Source organism: Populus alba, chromosome 3, assembly GCF_005239225.2.
Source record: "Populus alba chromosome 3, ASM523922v2, whole genome shotgun sequence".
Taxonomy (NCBI): Eukaryota; Viridiplantae; Streptophyta; class Magnoliopsida; order Malpighiales; family Salicaceae; genus Populus; species Populus alba.
In genome coordinates, this window is record NC_133286.1 from 12,167,404 (window position 1) to 12,189,766 (window position 22,363).

The 22,363-nt window shown below is 34.9% G+C and overlaps 4 protein-coding genes across 4 annotated transcripts; 2 read left to right on the plus strand and 2 right to left on the minus strand.

Moving 5' to 3' along the window:
• Positions 1–1,559: 1,559 nt before the first annotated feature.
• Positions 1,560–2,877, minus strand: LOC118062901 (ethylene-responsive transcription factor 6). Its single transcript, XM_035076774.2, has one exon. It carries the CDS (start codon positions 2,735–2,737, stop codon positions 1,670–1,672), a length of 1,068 nt encoding a protein of 355 aa, XP_034932665.1. The 5' UTR covers positions 2,738–2,877; the 3' UTR covers positions 1,560–1,669.
• A 3,835-nt stretch (positions 2,878–6,712) lies between these two features.
• On the plus strand, positions 6,713–10,247 carry LOC118062902 (uncharacterized). Its single transcript, XM_035076775.2, has 8 exons — positions 6,713–7,039; positions 7,115–7,145; positions 7,229–7,464; positions 7,883–7,919; positions 8,089–8,369; positions 8,496–8,538; positions 8,712–8,983; positions 9,127–10,247. The coding sequence occupies exons 1-8, from the start codon at positions 7,007–7,009 to the stop codon at positions 9,841–9,843; spliced, it is 1,650 nt and encodes a 549-aa protein (XP_034932666.1). The 5' UTR covers positions 6,713–7,006; the 3' UTR covers positions 9,844–10,247.
• A 1,433-nt stretch (positions 10,248–11,680) lies between these two features.
• On the plus strand, positions 11,681–15,427 carry LOC118062903 (probable enoyl-CoA hydratase 2, mitochondrial). Its single transcript, XM_035076777.2, has 8 exons — positions 11,681–12,005; positions 12,111–12,280; positions 13,162–13,236; positions 13,637–13,727; positions 13,849–13,900; positions 14,259–14,362; positions 14,440–14,516; positions 15,051–15,427. The coding sequence occupies exons 1-8, from the start codon at positions 11,819–11,821 to the stop codon at positions 15,225–15,227; spliced, it is 933 nt and encodes a 310-aa protein (XP_034932668.1). The 5' UTR covers positions 11,681–11,818; the 3' UTR covers positions 15,228–15,427.
• A 2,511-nt stretch (positions 15,428–17,938) lies between these two features.
• LOC118062904 (carbamoyl phosphate synthase small chain, chloroplastic) lies at positions 17,939–21,900 on the minus strand. The gene is made up of 10 exons (XM_035076779.2): positions 21,641–21,900; positions 21,354–21,486; positions 20,261–20,349; positions 20,126–20,186; positions 19,947–20,014; positions 19,711–19,839; positions 19,518–19,624; positions 19,079–19,426; positions 18,620–18,785; positions 17,939–18,222 (listed from the first exon to the last, which is right to left on the minus strand). Exons 1-10 carry the CDS (start codon positions 21,774–21,776, stop codon positions 18,173–18,175), a joined length of 1,287 nt encoding a protein of 428 aa, XP_034932670.1. The 5' UTR covers positions 21,777–21,900; the 3' UTR covers positions 17,939–18,172.
• Positions 21,901–22,363: the final 463 nt, after the last annotated feature.

Genomic DNA, 22,363 nt, shown 5'->3' on the forward strand with positions numbered 1-22,363 from the left:
AGAGACTAGAGAGTGCAACTTTATTGTTCATATGAACAGAATGAGGTATGACTCTTCACTGTTCACAAATAAATAATAAAGTGTTTCTAGACCGGGTTCAGTCCAAAACTAAATGCATTGAATTGAGTCCGATCTAATAAAAAAAATATAATTTTTATATTTTTTATTGTGTTTTATATAAAAAATTAGAAGGAGATCGCTTAATGATGTAACATTTGCAGAATTTGATTGTAATTCCAATTTTGTTCTTGCCGGGTCCGATCCAGATAAAAAATTCAATTTTTATTTTTATTTTTAATTGTGTTATATTTAAAAAATTAGAAGGAGATTGCTTGATGACGTAGCATTTGCAGAATTTGATCACAATCTCAATTTTATTCTTCATAATATTTTACCTGATGTTGTTGTGCGCTTAAGCAACCATAGAAAATGTAGTACTTGTTTGATAAATTTCATATGTGATGAAATTACACATAGTTTAATGAAACAATAAAAAAATATTTGATATTAATATTATTTATTTTATGATGTAATAACATTAGTTAAATCTATAATATTTAAATTAAAAACCATCAATATATATATAATCTCAATTTAAAAGGTATTCTTTTAACCAAATACATTAAATTATTTTTTGTTCAACCTTAATTTTAACCACAGTTTTAACCAAACATATATTTTTCCAAATCAACTTCAACTAAAAATACTTTTTATAAAATAATTTTTTTCAAACTACAATCACATCAACTACTATAATACCAAATACACTCAAATCGCTTTCTTTGACCATTAAGCAAGTCGCGCCAATAATTCTCTTGTATCTCTCAATCCCTGCACAAGTCCCGTAAGTTCACATGGTAGCTATAAGATTCTTGCAATAGCCGAATATATAATGGATAAGTATGAGATTGGTCACCCCGAAAAAGTCAAAAAATTTTGGAGCTTTTCAGAATTTGAATTCTTCAAAATTCAATGAAGATGTCAAAAGGCCAACGAAGGTGAGGACGCACCCTGGATGTGCATCTGCCCAGCAACGTTAAATATTAAATTCATGTGCATTTGTCTTCGACATTAAGTCGTATCATACAAAATAAAATCATATATAGAGGCCTGGACAAGCCACTGGGAAGACCCGTTCATTCTGCACAGGGAGATTTTGACTAATCAGGTAAAATTCGAATATTTAACGCAAAAATCATGCTTGCAGGCCCCGTAAGACTTGCTTTCACCGCCATTGTTAATTGCTTCAAGGTTCAATTTCTAGAAACTAGACAAAAAAAAAACTATTGGATTGCGGATCCCGCAGGATACCTTTCTTAAGATCCATAGATACGTAAGATTAAACAATCTGTCTTGATGACCTTGGATTGCGGTCTTGTTTGTGAAGCATATCTGAGGTTAATTTTTAAAATTAGATATATTTGGAAATAATATTTTTTTATAGAAAACCAGTAATAACGCAAGGCATATAACATGGTTAAAATGTGACATCTCTACTAATAATATTATCATATAGTTCTTCGTACGAACTATAAGATATTCGAGGGCTGGAATAATGATTACGGGAAAATATAGTAATTGTTATTGTGGAAAAAACATTAATATTCTTTTCTAATATACACACATTCTGGAAAAAAGAATCTAGAATAACATGAAGAGAAACTTCTAATCAAATAACCGTTAGCTGTGGGAATCCCAGTGGCGGGTGAGGAGATAACGGTGACAACGGGGGCACATTGAAGACATCCTTCGTATCACCACCATCCCAAACAGCCATCCAAGTTGACGGCGTCAACGGGATATCCCCCTCAGTTTCAGGTTCCTCCCTCTTAACCACCGTCATTACCCTCTTCACATCCTCTCTCTCTTCCACGCCACCCTCTCTACTTCTTTTCCTCTCACTTTCCTCCTCACACCTCCCGGCTTCTAATGGGAAATTGAGAATCGCTTTCGACCCACGCAGCTTGAAGGCAGCTCGATCATAGGCTTTAGCGGCTTCAAGGTCTGTATCGAAGGTTCCTAGCCACACACGTGAACCTCTCCGGTTCGGGTCCCGGATCTCCGCTGCGTACTTGCCCCATGGCCTGCGTCGGACTCCTCTGTAATGCCTTATCTCTTGAGCAGCAACACCAGAATTATCCTTCACGGTTTGCGGGTTTGGGTTAGAAGAAAACTGGATCCATTCGGGTTTTTTGCTAGGCAGCGATATTTTCAAAGAGCGTTTCCGAGCTGTTTGAACCTGAGGCTTTGGTTCTTCATAGAAGAAGCTGTTGCTTCGCTGAGAAACGATTTGTGGTTTCGACTCAAATTCGAAATTCTGATGAATTTGAGGTTTGGATTCAAACGCGAAGAAGTTACTGCCGCCGCTGCTGCCGCTGCCGCTGCTGCTTGATTGGAAATTGATGTGGGAGGTTGAGTTGAGTGGCGTTGGCGTAAAGAGATCAATGATTTCAGGTTTAGGTTCAAATTCGAAGATATTGGTGCTGTTCTCTTGAGCGGGACTCAAAACGGAAGTGAACTCGAGAAGAGAACCGAAACAATCAGGGAGTGCCGTGGAAAAGTTAGAACTTGAGCAGCTAGTAGTTTCACACTGTAAGGAAGTGGAGGTTTCAGAATTTGTAGAAAATTGATAAAAAGAAGCGGAGGAGGTAGCAACAGGTGAAAGAAGATCGCCAAGCAAATGTTGCTTGATGAACTCTAAGGCTGAAGATACTTGCTGAGTTTGATCCGTTTCCATCTTTTGCAATACTGGATCGAGTTGAGCTTCAAAATTAATTTCAAAGAACAAAAGAAGAGGTTAAGAGATTTTCCCTTCTATAAATCTAAAAGCTAGTTGTGTTTTGAAATATTCAGGGAGCTGAGAATGGGAGTGGAAGGAGTAGTGGGAAGGGTGTATATATACACATACACACAGAGGGTTTGACACGAATAATGAAAAATGGCGACTTTTCCACGGAGCTTCTTTGACCACAGAACTCTTCCCCGCTTTGCAGTCTTCATCCATTCTGAACCGTTGGATTGAGTTGAAGATCGTAGTCAAAGGGACAGTCTGACGGCTAGGGCTTAAAAATACAGGCTGTTAGGTTATTATTGTTCTTTTAAATCTTACAAGGCAAGGCATTTCTTATCCATCTGGTTTGTGCTTCCTGGTTGCTTCCAAGAGCAAAGCGCACGAATGGGTGGAAAAAGTGTTTCAGAGTGGAGACAAGATTGGGGTTGAGAATTTGGAACTGCTCTGAACACGTTTATGCACTGTGCAAAAGAATTAGATCAAGTAATGGTGATTTTTTTTTGGATTAATTTAGGAGTTTAGACTAATTTGTGTGTCTTGACTAATTGACTAATTATACAGGCTTTAAAATTAATAATTATATAAAATTTCAGTAATCTTGGGAAATAAAAAAATGATGTGTATGTTTTTGTGATAAAAAAAATATTTTTGGATTTTTTAATTAAAGTTATTTTTTTTATATAATTTTAGATTTTTTTAATATATTAATATTAAAAATAAATATTTTAATATATTTTTAAATAAAAAAAACATTTTAGGAATGAACGATGATACAATAAGAACGCATAAATCTTTAATTTCTTACAGCCGCCTCCTTAAGGGTTTGGACTTAGGTTGACAGATTCTATTTGTAGTAAACAAATAAAAAAAACTCAGAACTTGCTTACAACGTGCGAGCCTAACCCTTGTGTAAGGGAACAATATAAAATTAATGAAGGCTTCGTGTTCGAGCTTTTTGAAAGATTCTTGAATGTTTAGAGAAAAACTAAAAAAATTAAAAAATAACAATTGAAAAAATCAAATTATAAAAAAAACTGATTAAAATTTTGAAAAAAACTGAATTCAATCGAACCCAAACAAAAAAAACTAGAAAACAATCGAGTCAAATCGGAAAAAATCAAGTAAAACCAAAAAACTAAACCAAAACCTAACCAAATTAAAAAAACCGAGTCAAACAAAAAAAAATAAGCCAAACTAGTTTGATCGGTTTTGTCCTAAAAAAAATAAATCAAACCGAAATTGATTGGTTTGAACTGGTTTGATTTTTTTTTTATTAAAAAAAAATTTAATTTAATTATTTTTTTATAAAAATCAAAACCTAATAAAAAAATTTACTTTTAATAATGTTTAGTGTGAACATCTTTGAAAAATAATAATAAAAAAGAAAACTTTAGAAGGCAATTTTTGAATTGGTCTTCCGAGATTTGAACGCCGATTTTAACGCTTTACACGTATAATCAATTAACAATGCCCTTCCCAAGAAAACACCGATGCAGATTATTTTTCTCTAAATCTATTAATTAAAATGCTAAAAACAAAAATCATATTTTGTTGCCGGAAAAAAAGGCTAAGAACATTTCTCTCCATGCTTGTTCATGTACACATTATTTAAAGTATAGGTGGATTAATTTGACGCGCACATCTTGGATGAAATCTTTTAATTTACACATTTAAATCAATGGATATTTTGGTTAAACATATTAATTTACACTAATTCAAGGCATGAAATTCGGACTCCTCTACAAAATTCATCAAGCCGCACCTTACTTAGGTCCCTTATCCTACATGGGAAATCCTGAATACGCACACAACCTCTCTTCATAGCCAAGTCGTCTCCACCGCCTGGCCGCACCTTGGCTAAGTCTTCTCCACGCCTCTGTCCACACCGCTTGAATGGTCGCGTCCCCCTCAGAAGATTTGTCGTTCATCTCTCCTCACACTTTATACTCCTAACCCTAAGAATATCGTTATGCCCTAAAAATAGATTGTAGGGTTAAGATGAAGTCAGGTAAAAGCTTTGAAAGATCTTCGGGTTTTTTAACAGCTGATGATGGATTAAACGACACCGGTATGAGCTCAGTTGGTGTCAAATGTAAAAACCTCTCTGATGCCTCATTCAGTTTTTTTGAGTTTTTGTTAGTTTAAGGATAAGCAGGTGAAAAGATTATTCAGTGTGTCATCGAGATGAGTCTCATACCTCTGTCTCCCAAAAGCTTAAATGTTACTTGCCTCTTTTTTACAGGTGCAGCGGTGCCAACCCTACTCGTAACTCAGGGCGGCAAGCTAGGGTGGCGCTATCAGTACGACTATATACCATGTAGCGACTGAAGAAGATTCTTATCGTGTTGAACAAGAGGGCAGGCCTCATTGGCGGTAAAAGAGCTTGCATGATTCGCCGTGGCATTCGTCATAAGAACATCGTCTAGAAATTGAAATTAAAGACGGAAAAAAAAAAACTGAAAGAGAGAGGTCGGGTTCAACCCGGGAACCTTGGGCTTGACCCAGGGTTAGCTGGCGCTTGCCTGGGTTGCCCAAGCGAGTTAGCTTTAAGCCAAGCCAGGGAGAGTTGGGCTTTTTTGTCGAAGCCCAGTTTTCAATCTGCTTTTCTCTTCTTCTTCTTTTTAAATTAGTTCAAAATTAGACAGAATTGTTTTGTTAATAGAACAAAAATCAATCTACAGAGTCTGGTTAGAATGGCTTTTAAACTGTTCAGAAACAGTTTGGGTTGGTGGACCTGATGACAAAAGATCAAGTGAGGCGAAAAAGTGAAAATCCACATGCAATAATACCTGAGGAATCCCAGGTGTAATTTTTGAAGCCTTGTTCCCCGTATGGCAATGCTAAGTATGAGCAATTCAAATCCAAGAAAATATATGTATATTTGGTAGATATAGAATGTAAAATTCATCATTTAATTTGGTTGATTTTTTAATTTTTGAACATCTTTTTCTAATGTCTAAGTTTATAATTTATCCAATATTTGAATAGTAATTAAGGGTGTTTTGAATATAAAACGGAGAGTTTTTATAATATTTTATTTAAATATGAAGAGGGTTTCTTAAAATGTTTAAATCTTTTAAATGATGATTATAATTTCATGATATCTTAGAATAATTATTCTAATTTATTTTTTAGCGTTTCAAATATAAAAGTTTTTTTAAAACCAATCAAATAAACTTGTTTAACTTTAAAAGGGTTGTGAATTCATTTATTATCAATTTACAAAATCTTTTTAATTTTAGTAGCAAAAACCAGGAAATCAATAAAAAAAGAAGAAGAAGTAATAACCAGCCATAAACTAGATAAAACATGAAATAACTTGGTTATTATAGAGTTTGTTTAGTATTATGATGGTTGTTTTTTAATATAGAGTTTGTTTAGTATTATGATGGTTGTTTTTTAAAATATATTTTATTTATAAAACATTAAAACAAACTAAAAATATTTAAAAAAATAATTTAAAGCTAATAATTTTTAAAATATATTTTTTAAAAAAAAAACTTTTTCACTTGTAAAAACAAACATGCTCATAATGTCATGTTTTGATTCAAGCTTTTCATCTGATCTCTCGAATTAAGCCATTAAATTTTCACTCTATTTTTTATTTATTTTATAAAAACATAAAAAGGATTAATTAGATTTTATTAAATAATAATATGTCCTTTCATGTTTAGCTTGAATCTCGGTTCATACCTTGAGCGCAACCCATAACTCTCGATGGTTAAATATCTGGACCAGTCGTTGAAGGCAGGCCTGCCAAACCTTATTGTGTTGAGCTTGGGCTTGTCGGAAGAGCTTAGGCTTGTGCCCATCAGAATTCAAGACAAAAAACAGGCGCCAAAAGAGTCCCGCTAGGTTTCAAAAGGTGAAAGAAATCCTAATCACAGAGAAAAATACAAAACCCCACAGTTCCCCCAAGAACTTGACGCACCCCAAATGAAGGCAAACACACACTAGCATCCATAAAAACCATGAATCCAAGATAAAGAAACAGTTCTTGTTTTTGATCTTTCTTCTTGTTCATACCCTAAATTAAGTCTTTACTCTTTAGAGCTCTTTCTTTTTATATTCCTAGCTAGGGCTTGGAGTTTTGATCAGTCTTTAGTTTCTTCATTATTTAGTACTTACTATAGCCCCCGGTCAATCTCCTTGTAGTATTTGTATTGTATGCGATAGATAGATAGATAGATTGATTGATATTGAGATCAATCTCTAATGGAAAACACCTCTGATTCTGATTCTCAGGCGGTAAGCATCTTTTCTTTCTCTCAAATCCAAATATCCTCCTTTCTGTTTCTGACCTTCCCCACTTACTTTGTGCAGGTTCCTGATTCTTCTTTGCAGCTTCCTTCTGGTACCTATCCATTTTCTTGAGTAAAAAAACAATGTATTCTGAAATGGGTATATAACCAAGTTTCTTTATCTGGTTTCTTGCAGAGCCACCTGATATAAGAAACTGGTTTTCTAGTTACCAGTATGAATCTTTTGTTTTGGATACTTACGATGTTTTTGGAGGTTCTATCCCTAAGGAAACTGACTTTGAGTGTACGGGAGATGGGTGTCTTTGCATTGAAGAGGGAAGTAAAGGTAAGGAAACAATTTCTTGCGACGCCACAAGAATCGGTTACAACAGCGGTGATGATAAGCAGCATGAAGATCAGTCTTTTAATAAGGTAGGTATAATTACTGACCTCTTACTTTCTTGCACCTAAATCGGAAATTACTACCAATCCATAACTTTTATCAAATGGATGATTGCTGTAACTTGTAATTTGGGTCTGGATTTCAGTGTTGTGATTCATTGACACAATCATGGATGGGTGAGGTTCTTACCTGTGGTATTTACTATATTTAGCACACTTCAATATTAGGCTTCCTGTCAATAACATACCGTTGTTTTGGTTAGGATAGAATTGATTGATTTAGATTTGAACATCGTGATCTTGTCACCGGCAATGACTTGGGTTCTTGATGTGCCTTATTTAGCATAATCATGTATTTGTATCTTCTAGTTTGTTCAAGTAATAAATAAAATAATTACATGCTAAAAGTTTCTCATATCTAACACACTTTCTTATTTTTTCGTTATAGATGCCCGATTCTTTGTGCTCATTGTCTCTCCTTTCTGGTTAGTACCGATTCCTTTTTGTGCTTGGTTTGATGGAATTTGAGTAAATTCTTGGCTGACATTGTGATCTAAGAAAGAAAAGATACCTTCAACTCTCACCACTCTGTCCTTTAAGTAAATAAACTAAGGACACGAAACCGTTTTAAACTTATTTTGTCTCTTTTATCAGAGCCTCCTGACATCAGAAACTGGTTTCCGAGCTATGAGTACGAATCTCCTGTTCTGGATACAGCGGAGTATTTTATCGAATCTGTTATTAAAGAAAGTGAAGGTGAGAAGGATGAATTTGCTATTGAAGAGAGTAAGAACAGAAGAGAAGAAAAGGCTGGGGATTTGAGCAACTCTGGAAACAACAATGAAGTACGTGCTAATGAGAAGCCATCCTCAAATGGGTCCATTAAGTGTAAGAGTTCATTTGGAGATGTGTGTGACAACAAGCCTTTAAGTAAGGTGCATTTGCTTAATCCATCATTCTTACTTGTGTTACATTGATCACTGTTGATATTCTTTCACTTGTTGCGCAAATTCTCAGCCATCATATGGTGTTTGAAGTTAGTTGCTATTTGAATGTTGCAGGTGCAGGTTCCGGATTCTTCTCAATCCTCCTCATTCCTTTCTGGTTAGTAGCACTTTCAGAACATGCTTCCTTGGCTTTACTGAATCAACGAAAGCTGAAAAAACCACGGGAATCTACTTTTCACTTTGATTCTTTCAGAATAAAATAAGGAATTGAAAATTCTAAACTAGCTAATTATAGGGTAATAACGTTGTTTTGTGTCTCTTGTCTGCCAGAGCCACCTGACATAAGGAACTGGTTCCCCAGCTACGTGTATGAATCTCCTGTACTGGGTGAAAGCGTTGGATTTCTTCATGACAAAACCGAACGCGAGGGAGATGATTTTGCTAATCAAGACAGCAAGAGAGATAAAGAAACGAATTCATGGAAATTAGGACAAAACAGAAGTTCAGATGAAATTGAACACTCAAATGGATTTTTGAAGTTCAATAGCTCCTTAGGAGAACATAAACAGGAAAAATTATTGAATAAGGTTTCTCCCTCTCAGGTCAGCTTTGACATGTTTGACAGGTTTTATAGCTAATATCTTTCTTTTCAGCATGATGGTGTTTTAGCTGGTCTTAAGGGGAAGGGGATGTTTTTTTTTAGTGATTCTCCAAGTCATTTGTACATCCACTTTTCACATCACAGGACTCTTGGGATGTAGAGAAAGAGGGCTTATCTATTCTGGATAATCTGCACCATGAAGGGGAGCTTAGCATGGAAGATGAATCAGTTCTGAGCCATACTATTGTTCCAACCAAAGATGTTGAGAAACCAAGTTTGAGGTTAGAAGTGCCTCCATTTAAACAGCCACAGATGCAAAATCTAGCGCAAGAAGTTGGTTTTATGTCAGTCACGAGTAATGTGAGATCAAACGATAAATCTGCAACAAAGTTGAACTGCAGGAAGGATTCCGCTGAAAACTTGGTTAAAGCTCAAACAGAAATTGATCTTGTATCACCTCGGGGCAATGTGAAGTTTGTTCAAGGTGCCGGAGTTTTTTCAACGAGCCAGTCAACCCATGGAAGGAGCAATAACAAAGAAAATGAAGGAAAAGAAGCTCAACGAAATGGTTTTGTTACAACAAGGAAGAGTAGAATTGCAAAACCAAATGCTGAAAATTCTTTGGACATGCATAGGCAACAACAGATTTTGTTGGAATGTCCAAAAGGTAGAGGGATGACTTCAAGAGATGGTGAAAAGGATGCAGCTGTAAAAAGAAAGGTGCTATCAGAAGTATCTAATCTTGAACACCCTGATGTGATTGGAGTCACTGGAAAATGGAAGTGTCCTCAGAAGAGTAAGCCAAATTTGGGACCTCCTATGAAGCAGCTTCGACTTGAACGATGGGTTCATAGGCTATAACAGCTTTAAGTTGAAAACTCTGTAGAGGACTTGTAATTGGATGATACACGATGACCAGGCACTTTGTCAACAACTTCGATTTGGTTTTTTTTTTTTTTCACCTCTTTTTTCTTAACTACCGAATCTCGATAAGTGTATCATTTTGAGCCCAAAGTGTCAGACCCTCGCCTGTATAAGGCCTATGACGGTCGGACTCCAGTCATAGTCGGCGGGGCAAGTTTTCAGCTTTAAGCCAATTGAGTATAATCACGTGTAAAGAGTGATTCAATCGTTATTCTCTAATTTCCACAACCACATACCAAACCCTAAAAATAGCCTTCACAAAAAGAGCAGCTCGCCGTTTACCAAAGACAGTCGATAGTAGTGTATATGGTATTATCCATCAGAAGCCTGCTCTTCCTCGTGTCAAATAAGTATATTAATCTAAAAATTTAAATTTTTAGATAAAATTTAAAAATATAATTTATATTATTTTTTAAAGTAAAATTTTTTTAGGTTTAAAACTTGTATAGATTTTGGTACTCTATATTTAATTTTTAATCAAATTAATAGGAAATGATTAGATTTAAATTCGTGATTGTTTGGTCATCAATGCTCTAATATCATGTTAGAAAACCATCTTAACCTAAAATTTCAAATTTTTAAATAAAATTTTAAAATATAATTTATATTATTTTTTAAAAACATATCACTGAATTGATAGAAGATTCGTTCCGTAGAAGCCGAGCTCAAGCACAAATTCGAACTTGCTTAACAAGGTACCGGCAAAGTCAGATTGAATTTGGGCTTGAGATTGTCTTCTTCGTTGCATTCTAAAATTGGTTTTATAAAATTTTCAGATTATGTTATGCAAATTCTTTTATTTTCGCTGTACAGATTAAAATTAAATATTCCATAATTAGTTTAAATACCAATACTTATTTTCTTTTAGGATTAAGAAAAGGAAACGTAAAAACAATGGTTAGTTATGCAAAGAAGTAGTTTGTTAGTGCGGCAGCTGCTCTGTTTCATCTAAATCATCAAAATGAATTGTTTGGTTGCCAATTAAATTATAGTTTTAAAGTGTGGGATCCATTGAAAACCTTAAAAGGAGAAGGGAAATCTATTAATACATGCTCTTCTATATTACATTATTTCTCATTTATGTTTTTATATGAAAAAAAGTAATCGTAATTTTTAGTATGTTTGTATTCTCTAATATACTTTTCTAATAAATAATTTAATAAAAATTGACAATCTTATATATAACAACCCAGTGATTTTATTATAAATGTATAAAAATATCATTTTTAAGTTAAAAGAATATAAGAAAAAAATTATTAAAATTTGAATAAGCTTGGTTATATATTGAATCTATTTGAATAAGCATGTTTATTAAAAAAAAATCTATTCGGATAATGTTAATTTTTTTATTATTATTATTAATGTAGATGTAGATGTTCAGACTAGTTTGTGTGTATTTTAATTAATTTTACGGGCCTTAAATTTATGACCATGAATGTCTACAATAACCCTTAGATTTGTGAGGCTCGAATTGATAACCACTAGAAAATAAATTTAAATAATAACCAGTTAGGTTACACCATATAATTTATTTTAAGAATTTTCTTTATCAATATAAATAGATATTTTTATCATTTCATATCAAAACCATCACAGACACAAAAAAAAAAAAAAAATTAATTTTTATGAAAATAGTTGATGAAAAGGTATACTAAGTTTTAACTTACAATTGGTTTTTGTATGGAAGAGCACGATTGATAAATAATATAATGTCCAAGAGTAAATTGATAGTTTTACCCGATAATAACAACAATTTATTATTAGTGATATTGATTAACGAATGATTGATAATAGCTTACCACGGCCATCCCCAGCTAAAATCAAAGAAAGAAACCCGAATCTTTTTCTCTGTTCCCGTCTAAACTCCCACTAAAATCTGTATAAATCTCTCAAGAATCAAAGAAACAGACAAATGGGTACTCTCACTGCTCTAACAAGATCATTGGGTCATCGCTGCGTGAAAAATTCGAAATCGAATAACTTGCCGAATCTTTACATTTACAGCAACGGTCATCAATACCAAACCCATAGAACCCTCATCTTGGAATCCCTATCCTATGAATCAGTCAGGCTTCGAAGGTTGTCAGATTCGGATTCTGGTGAAAATCCCACCTCAAACTCTCTGCATTAGTGTTTGGTTCTGTACTCCCTTTTGTTTTAGATCGTTTAAATATGAACCCATTTGAGTTTCGTTACTAAAACAGGGATTGTTGAGGTTAATTTGGATAGGCCTGCAGCAAAAAATTCAATTGGAAAGGAAATGTTAAGAGGGCTACGCAATGCTTTTGAAACAATCGAAAGTGATGAATCTGCTCAGGTTGTTTTGATTTGCAGTTCGGTTCCAAAGGTTTTTTGTGCTGGTGCTGATTTAAAGGTAATGCGTTCACTCTTTGGACTTTGATTTTTCTCTTTCCTCAATAATAGTTGGGGATTTTGTTTGTTAAAGACCTTTTGCCATGTCAGGAAAGGTCTCATGTCATTATATCCCAAAAGAAAGAGATTTCATGGAAAGCAACTTGCTCTTTTAGCTGAAAGCTTACGACAGTCAATTAGAAAGTAGAGGATACTTCATCTCTTTGAGTTTCTAAGTTCTAATCTTAAAGTCCAGTTGGGTTGTTTAGATTCTCTGTACATTTTACTGAACTGATGGCAAATAATCAACAATTTCTTTCTTTTGAATCTCGTCCTACTCTCTTTTGGTTCAATACAACTATGGAAGTGATATGCTAAAACTAGAAAAAACAGCATCTTATGGTCCTAGTTTGAAGGTCTTTCACAACCTTGGCTAGTTACAACAAGCCGGCCCTCGATATAACATGACTTGTAAATTCTCCTGGAAAATTTGAGAATGGTATAGCGGATCAAAAGTTAAACCTCTTCTTGCGCTAAAACTTGTCCATCTAGTCCATAAATGTGTGTGCTAGGCTTTCCCCGTCGTTCAATTCCAATAGTTCTGTATCTGCCTGTTCAGATCCTCCTGCATCACTTTCATACTCATAGAATTTAAGTTTTCAGGTTCTCTAAACTCACTTATGGGCTGTGACTTATATTCTCTATGTTCAGAAGCACATTGAGGCTTTTCGTGTGGCCTTTTAGTGATTTTTGGTGTTCTTATTTCCCCTTTCTGCTAGTTATTTCTTTCTTTCTTGTAAGGATGACAGTAGCAATAGTATTTCCTCTAGGAAACTGCAAGGCTGCACATATATTTGGTAGTGAATCAGATACCTGACTGATCTGCCTTGATTGGATTGGCAGGAGCGCAAGACAATGACTCCATCTGAAGTTCAAAATTTTGTGAACTCATTGCGATCTACGTTCTCATTCATAGAGGTGATTCCTTATAATTGTCTACATCTTTTCTAATAGTTATTTATGTTTTTTGTTACTTGAACATCGTAGATAGTTGATGTGAGAATGTGTTTGTGAGACTTTGTCTGAGTGGAACAGTTACAGGGGTGGGTTCCATGTCCACATATGGATGAATTGTGTATGTGTTGTTCAAATTCTAGTTCTCCAGGCATGCATGAAATTCTTACAGCTCTTCTTTACCTTTTGTTCAAAGATTTGAATTTTGCATGTAGCCAACTTTTTCAAAACTTTCCACCTATACTATAGCCCAAGAATGTTAGATCCATGTGTTTATTATAAGATGTCTTTATGTCAGTGCATTTGTCTCAACTTCTATCTCCTCCTTGACCACTTAATGAGCAACATGTTTCTGTAAATGTAGGCACTCCATGTTCCTACCATCGCTGTTATTGAAGGAGTAGCATTAGGTGGTGGACTTGAAATGGCTTTGTCATGTGATCTTCGGATATGCGGTAGTTGCAGATTTAATCTCTCACACATTTGCCACACTGAACAATATTTTCTTATGTATAATTATATCCTGATAATCGATACGTTATTCTTACATCTCTGTGCCCTTTATCAATGATTCAGGAGAAGATGCAGTATTGGGCTTGCCAGAAACAGGACTTGCCATAATTCCTGGGTATTTACTATATTTTGTTTGTCATTCATAGTTAGTTACCTGGAACTACATGTTCTTTTCATTTTTTTTATTTGATTGCAAGTTTGCTTGCTCCCCGGAAAAGAAAAGGACACCCATCCTTCTTTATAAATATATGCAACCATGGATGCATGGTATCTCCTCAACTTATTGCTAGAGCAATTCTGTTCTGTAACTTAGTTTTTCCTGCCTATTATTGATGAAGAACTGTACCTGGAATGGACTTTTAATATGTAAAAATTTAACATTCTTCATTGTGCTTGAAGCCTTCTTAAGTTTTATTGGAAATTGGCTGCTTAGTGATAGATCATCCTCTTATGGAATCTTTGGTCTTTAATAGTGCAGGTGGGACACAAAGACTTCCGAGGTTGGTAGGAAAATCACTAGCAAAGGAACTGATATTTACTGGCCGCAAGATTGGTGGTAGAGAGGCTATGCCAATGGGTATGTTTACTTGGTAGCTGCTTTGAATTTTTCTGTTTTTGATTTGTATTTGGCAATGAAGTCGTGTTATGTTGCAGGGCTTGCCAATTACTCTGTCCCTGCTGGTGAAGCTCATTCAAAAGCACTTGAAATCGCTCGGGAGATTATTCAGAAGGTACAAATCATATACCTCAAGGATTTTTCTCACACAAGATCATGTTGCACAAAATAAAAGTGCAGCTCTGCACTCTGCAGAAACGTTGTTGTTGAAAATAGAAGATTAAATCTCTGCTAGAACTTAGTATACTCAAAACTCGTAAGTTTTAAATGTTAATTCAAGACGGGAAATTCTGGTAGGTCTAAGGCCCTGTATATTTAACATCATGCTTAACCAAAAGCATGGGACTATATTCCCATCATTTAACTTTAAAACTCTTTTCTAGTGGGACTCGGAAAAATGATATTAAAGATGTTTGGCACTTCCGGAAATGCATCGATGATCCTTTATTCTCTGGATTGAATTGGTTTAAGGGGCTCCATGCTGTTAACTTTGGATACTGAAATGACTTGATGGCCATATGCACAGCATTTCAAGGGTATTGTGTAAACCTTGTAAAAACTGAAGTCATTTGGATGTAGAACAAAGAGCACTAATTTGTTAATTTCTGTTTGTTGCACATACACTTTGACATGTGTGTACTCTTGACAGGGTCCAGTAGCAATTAGGATGGCAAAAAAGGCTATCAATGAGGGCCTTGAGATAGATTTACCATCAGCTTTGGAATTGGAAGAAGAGTGCTATGAACAGATCTTGAACACAAAAGATCGTTTGGAAGGCTTGGCAGCATTTGCTGAAAAGAGGAAACCAAGGTACAGAGGGGAATAAAATTAACCAAAGAATTTCTGGACAAGTTTTTGGGAATAATTGTCATTCTTCCTATAAATTATGCCCGTGAGAAAATGTTAATGCCAGGCAGCATTTGATATGTATATTGTTGATAAAGAAAATAGTAAGCATTTATCATAATCAATTTGGTGTTGAATGTTTTGTTGGTTACTTTAAAAGCTGTCTAGTTTAATTAGTGATACCTGGCTATTTTTCAATGGTATTTTGAATTTGTTTTTTTATATATTTAACCAAATATAAAATTACCCCCCATCTTATATAATAATAATGAAAAAACCATTTTGAACGTATCAAATTGCCCTTAACACTAGTATTGAAATTTTTGTATTTAAGGGTATTTTGATCTTTTTGCCGTGTTTTTAAAATGAAAAAAGACATCATTGCCCCTAGTCAATGGAAAGATCTTAATGCTCCAGTAATAAAATTTCATTGATCTCAGAGCAATCTATATTCGAAAACATATATGGATTTAAGGTCTTACAAAATCTAGGAACAGGTTCTACTCTTTACCAACAAGCTCCACTTTGGGATCCTTCCAGAGTTAATCATCTGCGTTAAGCTATCTTCCAATCTTACCCCATTTTTGTAAATTTACTGCCAAGAGATGTCTCCCATTTTTGTCTCAATATATTAAATATACGAAAGAAACAATATGATCCTTCTGTAGCGTGAGTTTGCTTTATAGGACTTGGAAAGAATTTGCACTGCCATAATTTATGCAGAAGAACTTTTCTGTCAGTATAGAAAGCATCGTTCTTGATAATCACCATGACTTTGACGTGCTGTAAATTAGATCTGTTTGATTAGGAAAACGAGTAACGCGTTTATTATGATTTACTGATTTGAAACAAGGCTACCTTTGAGAACAAACATCTAATGTTTCTCGACGCCAATGGGAGCCACAAACCGAAACTAAGCTAACAATTGACTTATCTTTTTCCAGATATGGAGGAGAGTAAATGGCTGGAAAAACTCCCCATTTAGATTGAATATAAACGTTGATACTTGTAGAAATTGAAACTCCAAACTTACTGTTTTGAACTTGATATGCAGTCAAGGTATCATTGAATTTCAGAAGATAGTTATGCGAAACTGTCATATTGCTAGAATCAGTAGCAGCTACATCCTCGATTCAGCCATCAAGCACATTGTATAGTTTACGAGGTTCGACATGATTGTTACTGGAAAAAAAATCACTCACAGGACAATGCAATGCGTTGTATGCGCAAATAATGGTTGCAGATTCCAGTGGAATGGATAAGTCCTTAAGAGTTGAAACTTTGTTTCCTTTTATTCTTAGAATTTTAACTTGTCATTCACCAAAAGACATTTGAAAACTGAACTGTCATATTTGCCTTCTTAAATATCGTATATGGTTTACAACGGGACATTTGTTTTGACAAAAGGCTAGAGACACTTCCTCAGGATGAATAACTTGAGCCCTTATGAAGAGGATCTTAATAGGAGGGTGTTTTACATGATAGATGTATATCGTAATAGCTTGGAAACATATGCTGCTGGTAGAAGTGCAGAGCAGGAACTTGACACACGAGAAAACCTAGATTACGAAGTGGATGCTGTTGACATGGAAAAAGAGCCAGACAATGGATTAGTCCTGATTGTAGAAAGAAGACCAAATCATCATCCCTTCTTTTAAAGATGTTTTCATGAATAATAAACATTTGACAGTACTTCTGCTGTTGTTGTAGACTTTCTTTTCCATTTTTTATATTATTTTTTGAGTAATAAACACTTACTGAATGACATATAGCTCTATGTTTTTTCATTGCATCATTTTAGTGGAGTTGATCATAAAGAAATGAGATTGCTCAAGACTGAGACCAGTACACTCCTTTTATCACCAGGATTCAGAACTAACTGTATTCTTCATGTGAAAAATCAGCTAATTTGTCTTCGTGAGTTACTGTAACGAAGCCGCTTTGAGTCTTCGCTCTCCAGTTGCTGCAATTTTCTACCAACACTCAAATGCTGACTGTGTTCTTGCATTATGCGAACACAAAGAAGTTTCTTGAGATTCTAGAATGGATGGATCCAGGCCAAAATTAACTTCTGAGCGAAACAAAGCAACATCAGAAGAACAATGTAGTTCTTGTACGTTGCAGAAGGACAAGTTTCCTTTATTGAGCAACTATAGATTTATAGGAAATTGTTAAAGAATGCTTTAAAATCTTAACTGGACCTTGTATGGAATCCAATTATAGACAAAGGATGAGAAAGGATACAAGGCTCAATAGGAAAAAGATTGAGATTGGTTGCAGGAACTCCTGAAATAAACATGGACTATTATGCTTCTTCTGTTGTTGATCGAAGAAAAAGGTTCATCATTCTATTTTTCTTTAACATAACTTTAAGGAAGCAAATCCCGTCCCACCATGACCATATCTCCATTACTGAATTCGGCCCTATGTCATAAATTTTACATGCAATGAGCTCTATATGTTCTGGAACCTTACATTAACACAGGTTATTACCGTAAAAAAATTTATTTCAACTAAAAAATTTGCTTCTTATTAAAGAACTATCTTAACCTTTTTACATATAATAAAATTTAGATATAATTTATATAATTTTCAAACAACACACAAGAAAACTTTTTGGATTTAAAACATGTATAAGCACGCACTATCATTGACAAACAGAAATGTGTTTCTACGTTGCTCTTTCAGAAATCAGGGAAAAGAATTATCATTGAGCACGCCAAAATTCATCGAATCTCTTGTTGAACCAAATATAGGACATTATAAATCTAGGACAATTTACATGGTACGTTCGCGCCCACGGAATTTCTTTAATGGTTTACAACGGAAAAACATAAATTATCTCGGCTATTTCGTACAAACTGATAGCAAGACAACCCTGACATTATCACCGTCTCTTCTTCCCACAATCAGAGACATTCCTGCTTATGCCTTTTGTTTTACTTTCTTCATTAACTCCATGAATTCTCCAAAAACTGCAGCAAGAAAGCACTAGGTTGATATGATGTGCAGGAAATTACATCCAATATTTTAATACAAGCATTGAGGTGAAGATGGCAACAACGTTGATCATAATGAAATGATGATGCATCATCATCAAGAAGAAGAAAAATGATTAAACACCACCCAGCTTCACTTGTGGGCGGAGGGAAAAGCTAAAATGAAGCGAGGATAGGACTTAATTAAGCTTTGTGCTCTCCCTCTCCCTTTCAGTCGTATAGAGGGATTACTTGAGAATTGCATTAGCTGCTTCAGAATTGCAATAGCTACTTGTATCAGCTATGTAGTGAGAAGTAATATCATGTTGTGCATAGAAAGGCAAGAAATGGAATAAAAAGGGACAAGTAAAATAAAAGAAAGGACTTTGATTACCAGAATCTGAATCATGAGGTCCTGGTGATGCCTCAGGATGGTATTGTAGAGACATGACATTTAGTGCAGGAAAAGCAAGACCAGCACAGCTTCCATCATTAAGATTAATGTGTGTCACTTCCACACCTTCGGGAAGTGATGCAGGGTCAACTGCATAGTTGTGATTCTGCCACATAACCAGTTGCATGTTAGAATGTGACTAGAATGGAATAAAAGGAGAGCTCTCCCTAAATGCATGCAACCATGTGCACATACAGTCTTAACCATTGCATTCTAATTTCTAATTCAAACATTGAGTTGAAAATCCATGGGGGATAATATCATCATGCTTATTCATTGATATCTAATGAATTAACTTTGGAATTTAGTAAAAATCGAACCTGCTTTTGATGTTTTCATGACTTTCACCATTCAAATATTGGAAATTTATTTAAACAGGTCACTGCTGAGCAAACTCACCTGGGCACTAATTTCTACACGGTTTGCAAGAAGGTTGCGGACGGGATGATTTCCTCCATGGTGGCCGAACTTCATCTTAAAGGTTTTACCACCCAATGCCTGGCCAAGCAACTGATGGCCCATACAAATTCCAAAAACAGGAACCTTTCCCAGCAATTCCTTGACTGTTTCAACAGCATAAGGAACTGCAGAAGGGTCTCCAGGTCCATTGCTGAAAAGAACTCCATCCGGTTTCATCTTTAGAGTTTCTGATGCTGGCCATTTTGAAGGCACCACAGTGATTTTACAGCCATAAGATGCTAGGCGTCTGAGTATATTATGCTTGATCCCAAAATCATATGCAACGACCTTCAATCCAAGAATAAGCATGAGAAAGAGTAAGATCAACTTGTAAACAAAGATCTTCAACTGAAAACAAACTATGGCGAGTCATACTAACATGGTAAATCTCTCCTCTTCCCTCGCGGTTAAAGTCCCACTCTAGATCTGTTTTGCCAACCCATTCATAAGGGGCAGTGCAAGAGACGCCGCTTATCAAATCAATACCTGGAACATTGAACCAGTAAAAGAGAGAACTGCCAATATTCAGAAATACTCACAACCATATCTGTCAAGTAAACTGAATCTTTTACCTTCTATGTCCCATGAGCGAGACATTTTTAAAAGTTCCTCATCTGTCTTCGATTCTTCTGTGGTTAGGACACCGACAAGGCTTCCATCTTGCCTCAATCTGCGGGTGATTGCACGTGTGTCAACATCATCTGTCATATATTAAAACAGCATCAAGTAGAAAGGTTAAGATTTAACGACAAGCAAAGCAGGACAATAATCAGAAAACATAGTATCAACAAAGTGAAATTTAACATACATATTCCCATGATGTTCCTTTCAAGCAAGTAATCACCAAGTTCTTTTGTGCACCTCCAATTCGACGTACTGAATCCAGTTATTAGATAGTTTCAACAAACATGATAACAAAAGATGCAAAACTAGATATGCCAAGTGAAGATGGATCTGATTAGAAAGCACTGGAAGAAGAAACAGCACCTGATACTTAAGCTCCTGATAACAAGACCAGCAAGGAAACACTGCCTTGATTCCTCATCATCTGGTATGCAAGACATCAAATCAGATATATACTCCTGTGATATAATGACAATAATTGAAGGCCATTTCACCTACCAAAATTTACCCCTGTGTTCCCAATATGTGGGTTCGTCATAAGAACAAACTGCCCAGCATAACTAGGATCTGTGAGGATTTCTTGATACCTAGAATGTGAATAAATATGAGATATATACTCAAATAATGAATAATGCAAAAATTTTAACAATTGAAACAGACATTGCACTTCACATGGGCTTGGAAAGCCACCATGGTAATGCTGCATTAGCTTTTGGAAAAACTTTGAATTGGCATACATCTTTGCAGAGTCTACAGAACTTATTTAAGACTTGAACCAATCAGCTTATTGCCATTTGACTGGCCTTCAAATAGGTATCACATATGCCTTCGCTTAATGTACCTGCATCAATGGTAAACCCCTTCTCTGTCCCTTAACACACTTTAGGCATCGGTTTTTACAGGATTTCTATCTAAACCAAATAACAGAGTAGAATTCCTAGGATGGGAGGACTTGACAATTATCCTATTTTATTCCACCACTTCAAATGGTCAATGTCTAAGCTCAGCTCGATATTATGGTGAATGTGTCAGTTCAGATCTAAATGCACGAAGCTAGAGTAATCTCAGTCCAAATGTTTCAAACCTAAAGTTTTGAAACTGAGGAAAACTGTACCTTGTCAAAAAAAAAATTCTGATTAACATCAAGGTTATTTTTACTAACTCAACTCAAGCTAGCATATCATAACGGAAAATACTCCACAATATTATAAGATCATAATACCATAAAAAAAGCCCCAAAAAATCATTAATAGCATATTTGGAACTCTTTGAATTGAATTCAATTCAATTCAGAGCTTTTAATGAAATCTCGTGTTTGGAATCATTTTGAGTATTAAGAATTGAATTCCAAATAGAATTCAATCTCTAAAAATTATACAAAAGTAAATCAGAGGTCAAACCCTCTAATTTACAATTCCAAAGAGAAGTAATTTAATGTTAAAACTAGCTTTTCTAAAACACCCATATACCCATCTTTTTTTGAGAGAGAGAACTTTATTCAAATCAAACACTATAATTGAATTCGGTTAAAAATCGATTTTAAACAAGCTGTAAAACTCAATTCTTTACGAAAAAGATGAAGAAATCTTACCCTGTCAAAGAAGTATTGAAAACAACTTCACCGACTTGAGTTCCTCTAGCACCAAATGACTTAGCCCTCCAAACTGAACCGTCTTCAAGCACTAACCTAGCATCTGAAGTTTTCCAAGGTCTTTCCACCACACCTAAAAAACCAAAAAAGCCCCCAATTTTTCACATTTTCATGCAAGCATTCTTCACATTACACTCAGTTAAAACAACAAATCAACAATTTAGAATAAACCCAGAAAAAATAACATTAAGAAGATAAAGGCTAAGTAAAACAGAAGAGATTTTTACCAGTGGCAGCACCATCTGAGGAAGAAAGAGAAGATACGCATTTAAGACTGAAAACCCTCAAAGATTTCACCTTTGGCTTTGGTTTTAAGAAGTTTTGTGTTGTTGGGGCAATAGGGTTTTTTATTGCAAGCTCCATTCTTTCTCTCTACTGTATCTGTTTTGTTTGGGTTTTAGCTTCTGTGAGAGCGTGTGTGCTGCCTCTGGCTTTCTTTAATCACCAATAGACAGCATAAACCCTTGCGTTTCTTTTTGCTGGCAGTGAAAGATGCTGATAGATGGAGAGAGACTTGACTTGGGCTTTGTAAGATTACATTTGTTTAAATTCAGGCATAAAGCCCATTATAGATAGTCTATTTTGAGAGTATGGGCTTAATGTGGGCTGTAAAATTCATTTATTTTAATATCGGGCTTAAAGCCCATTACATAGAGACTTGAATATGTTGTTTGCAAACAATTGCTGTGTCCACTCTACTCTTGGTTTGGTTCTCAAAAGTCAAAACTTGTAACATGGGCTGGAGGGAGTTTGATTTGGGTCTAGGCTCATATATAATGGGCCTAATTATGGATAAGTCTACGAGACCGACCTGTTTTCTTTTTATATTTTAAAAATTATTTATTTATTATATATTTTAAATTAATTGCTTTTTATATTTTTAGATTATTTTTACTAAAATTAAAAATAATTTTTTAAAAATAAAAAATATTATTTTAATATATTTTCAA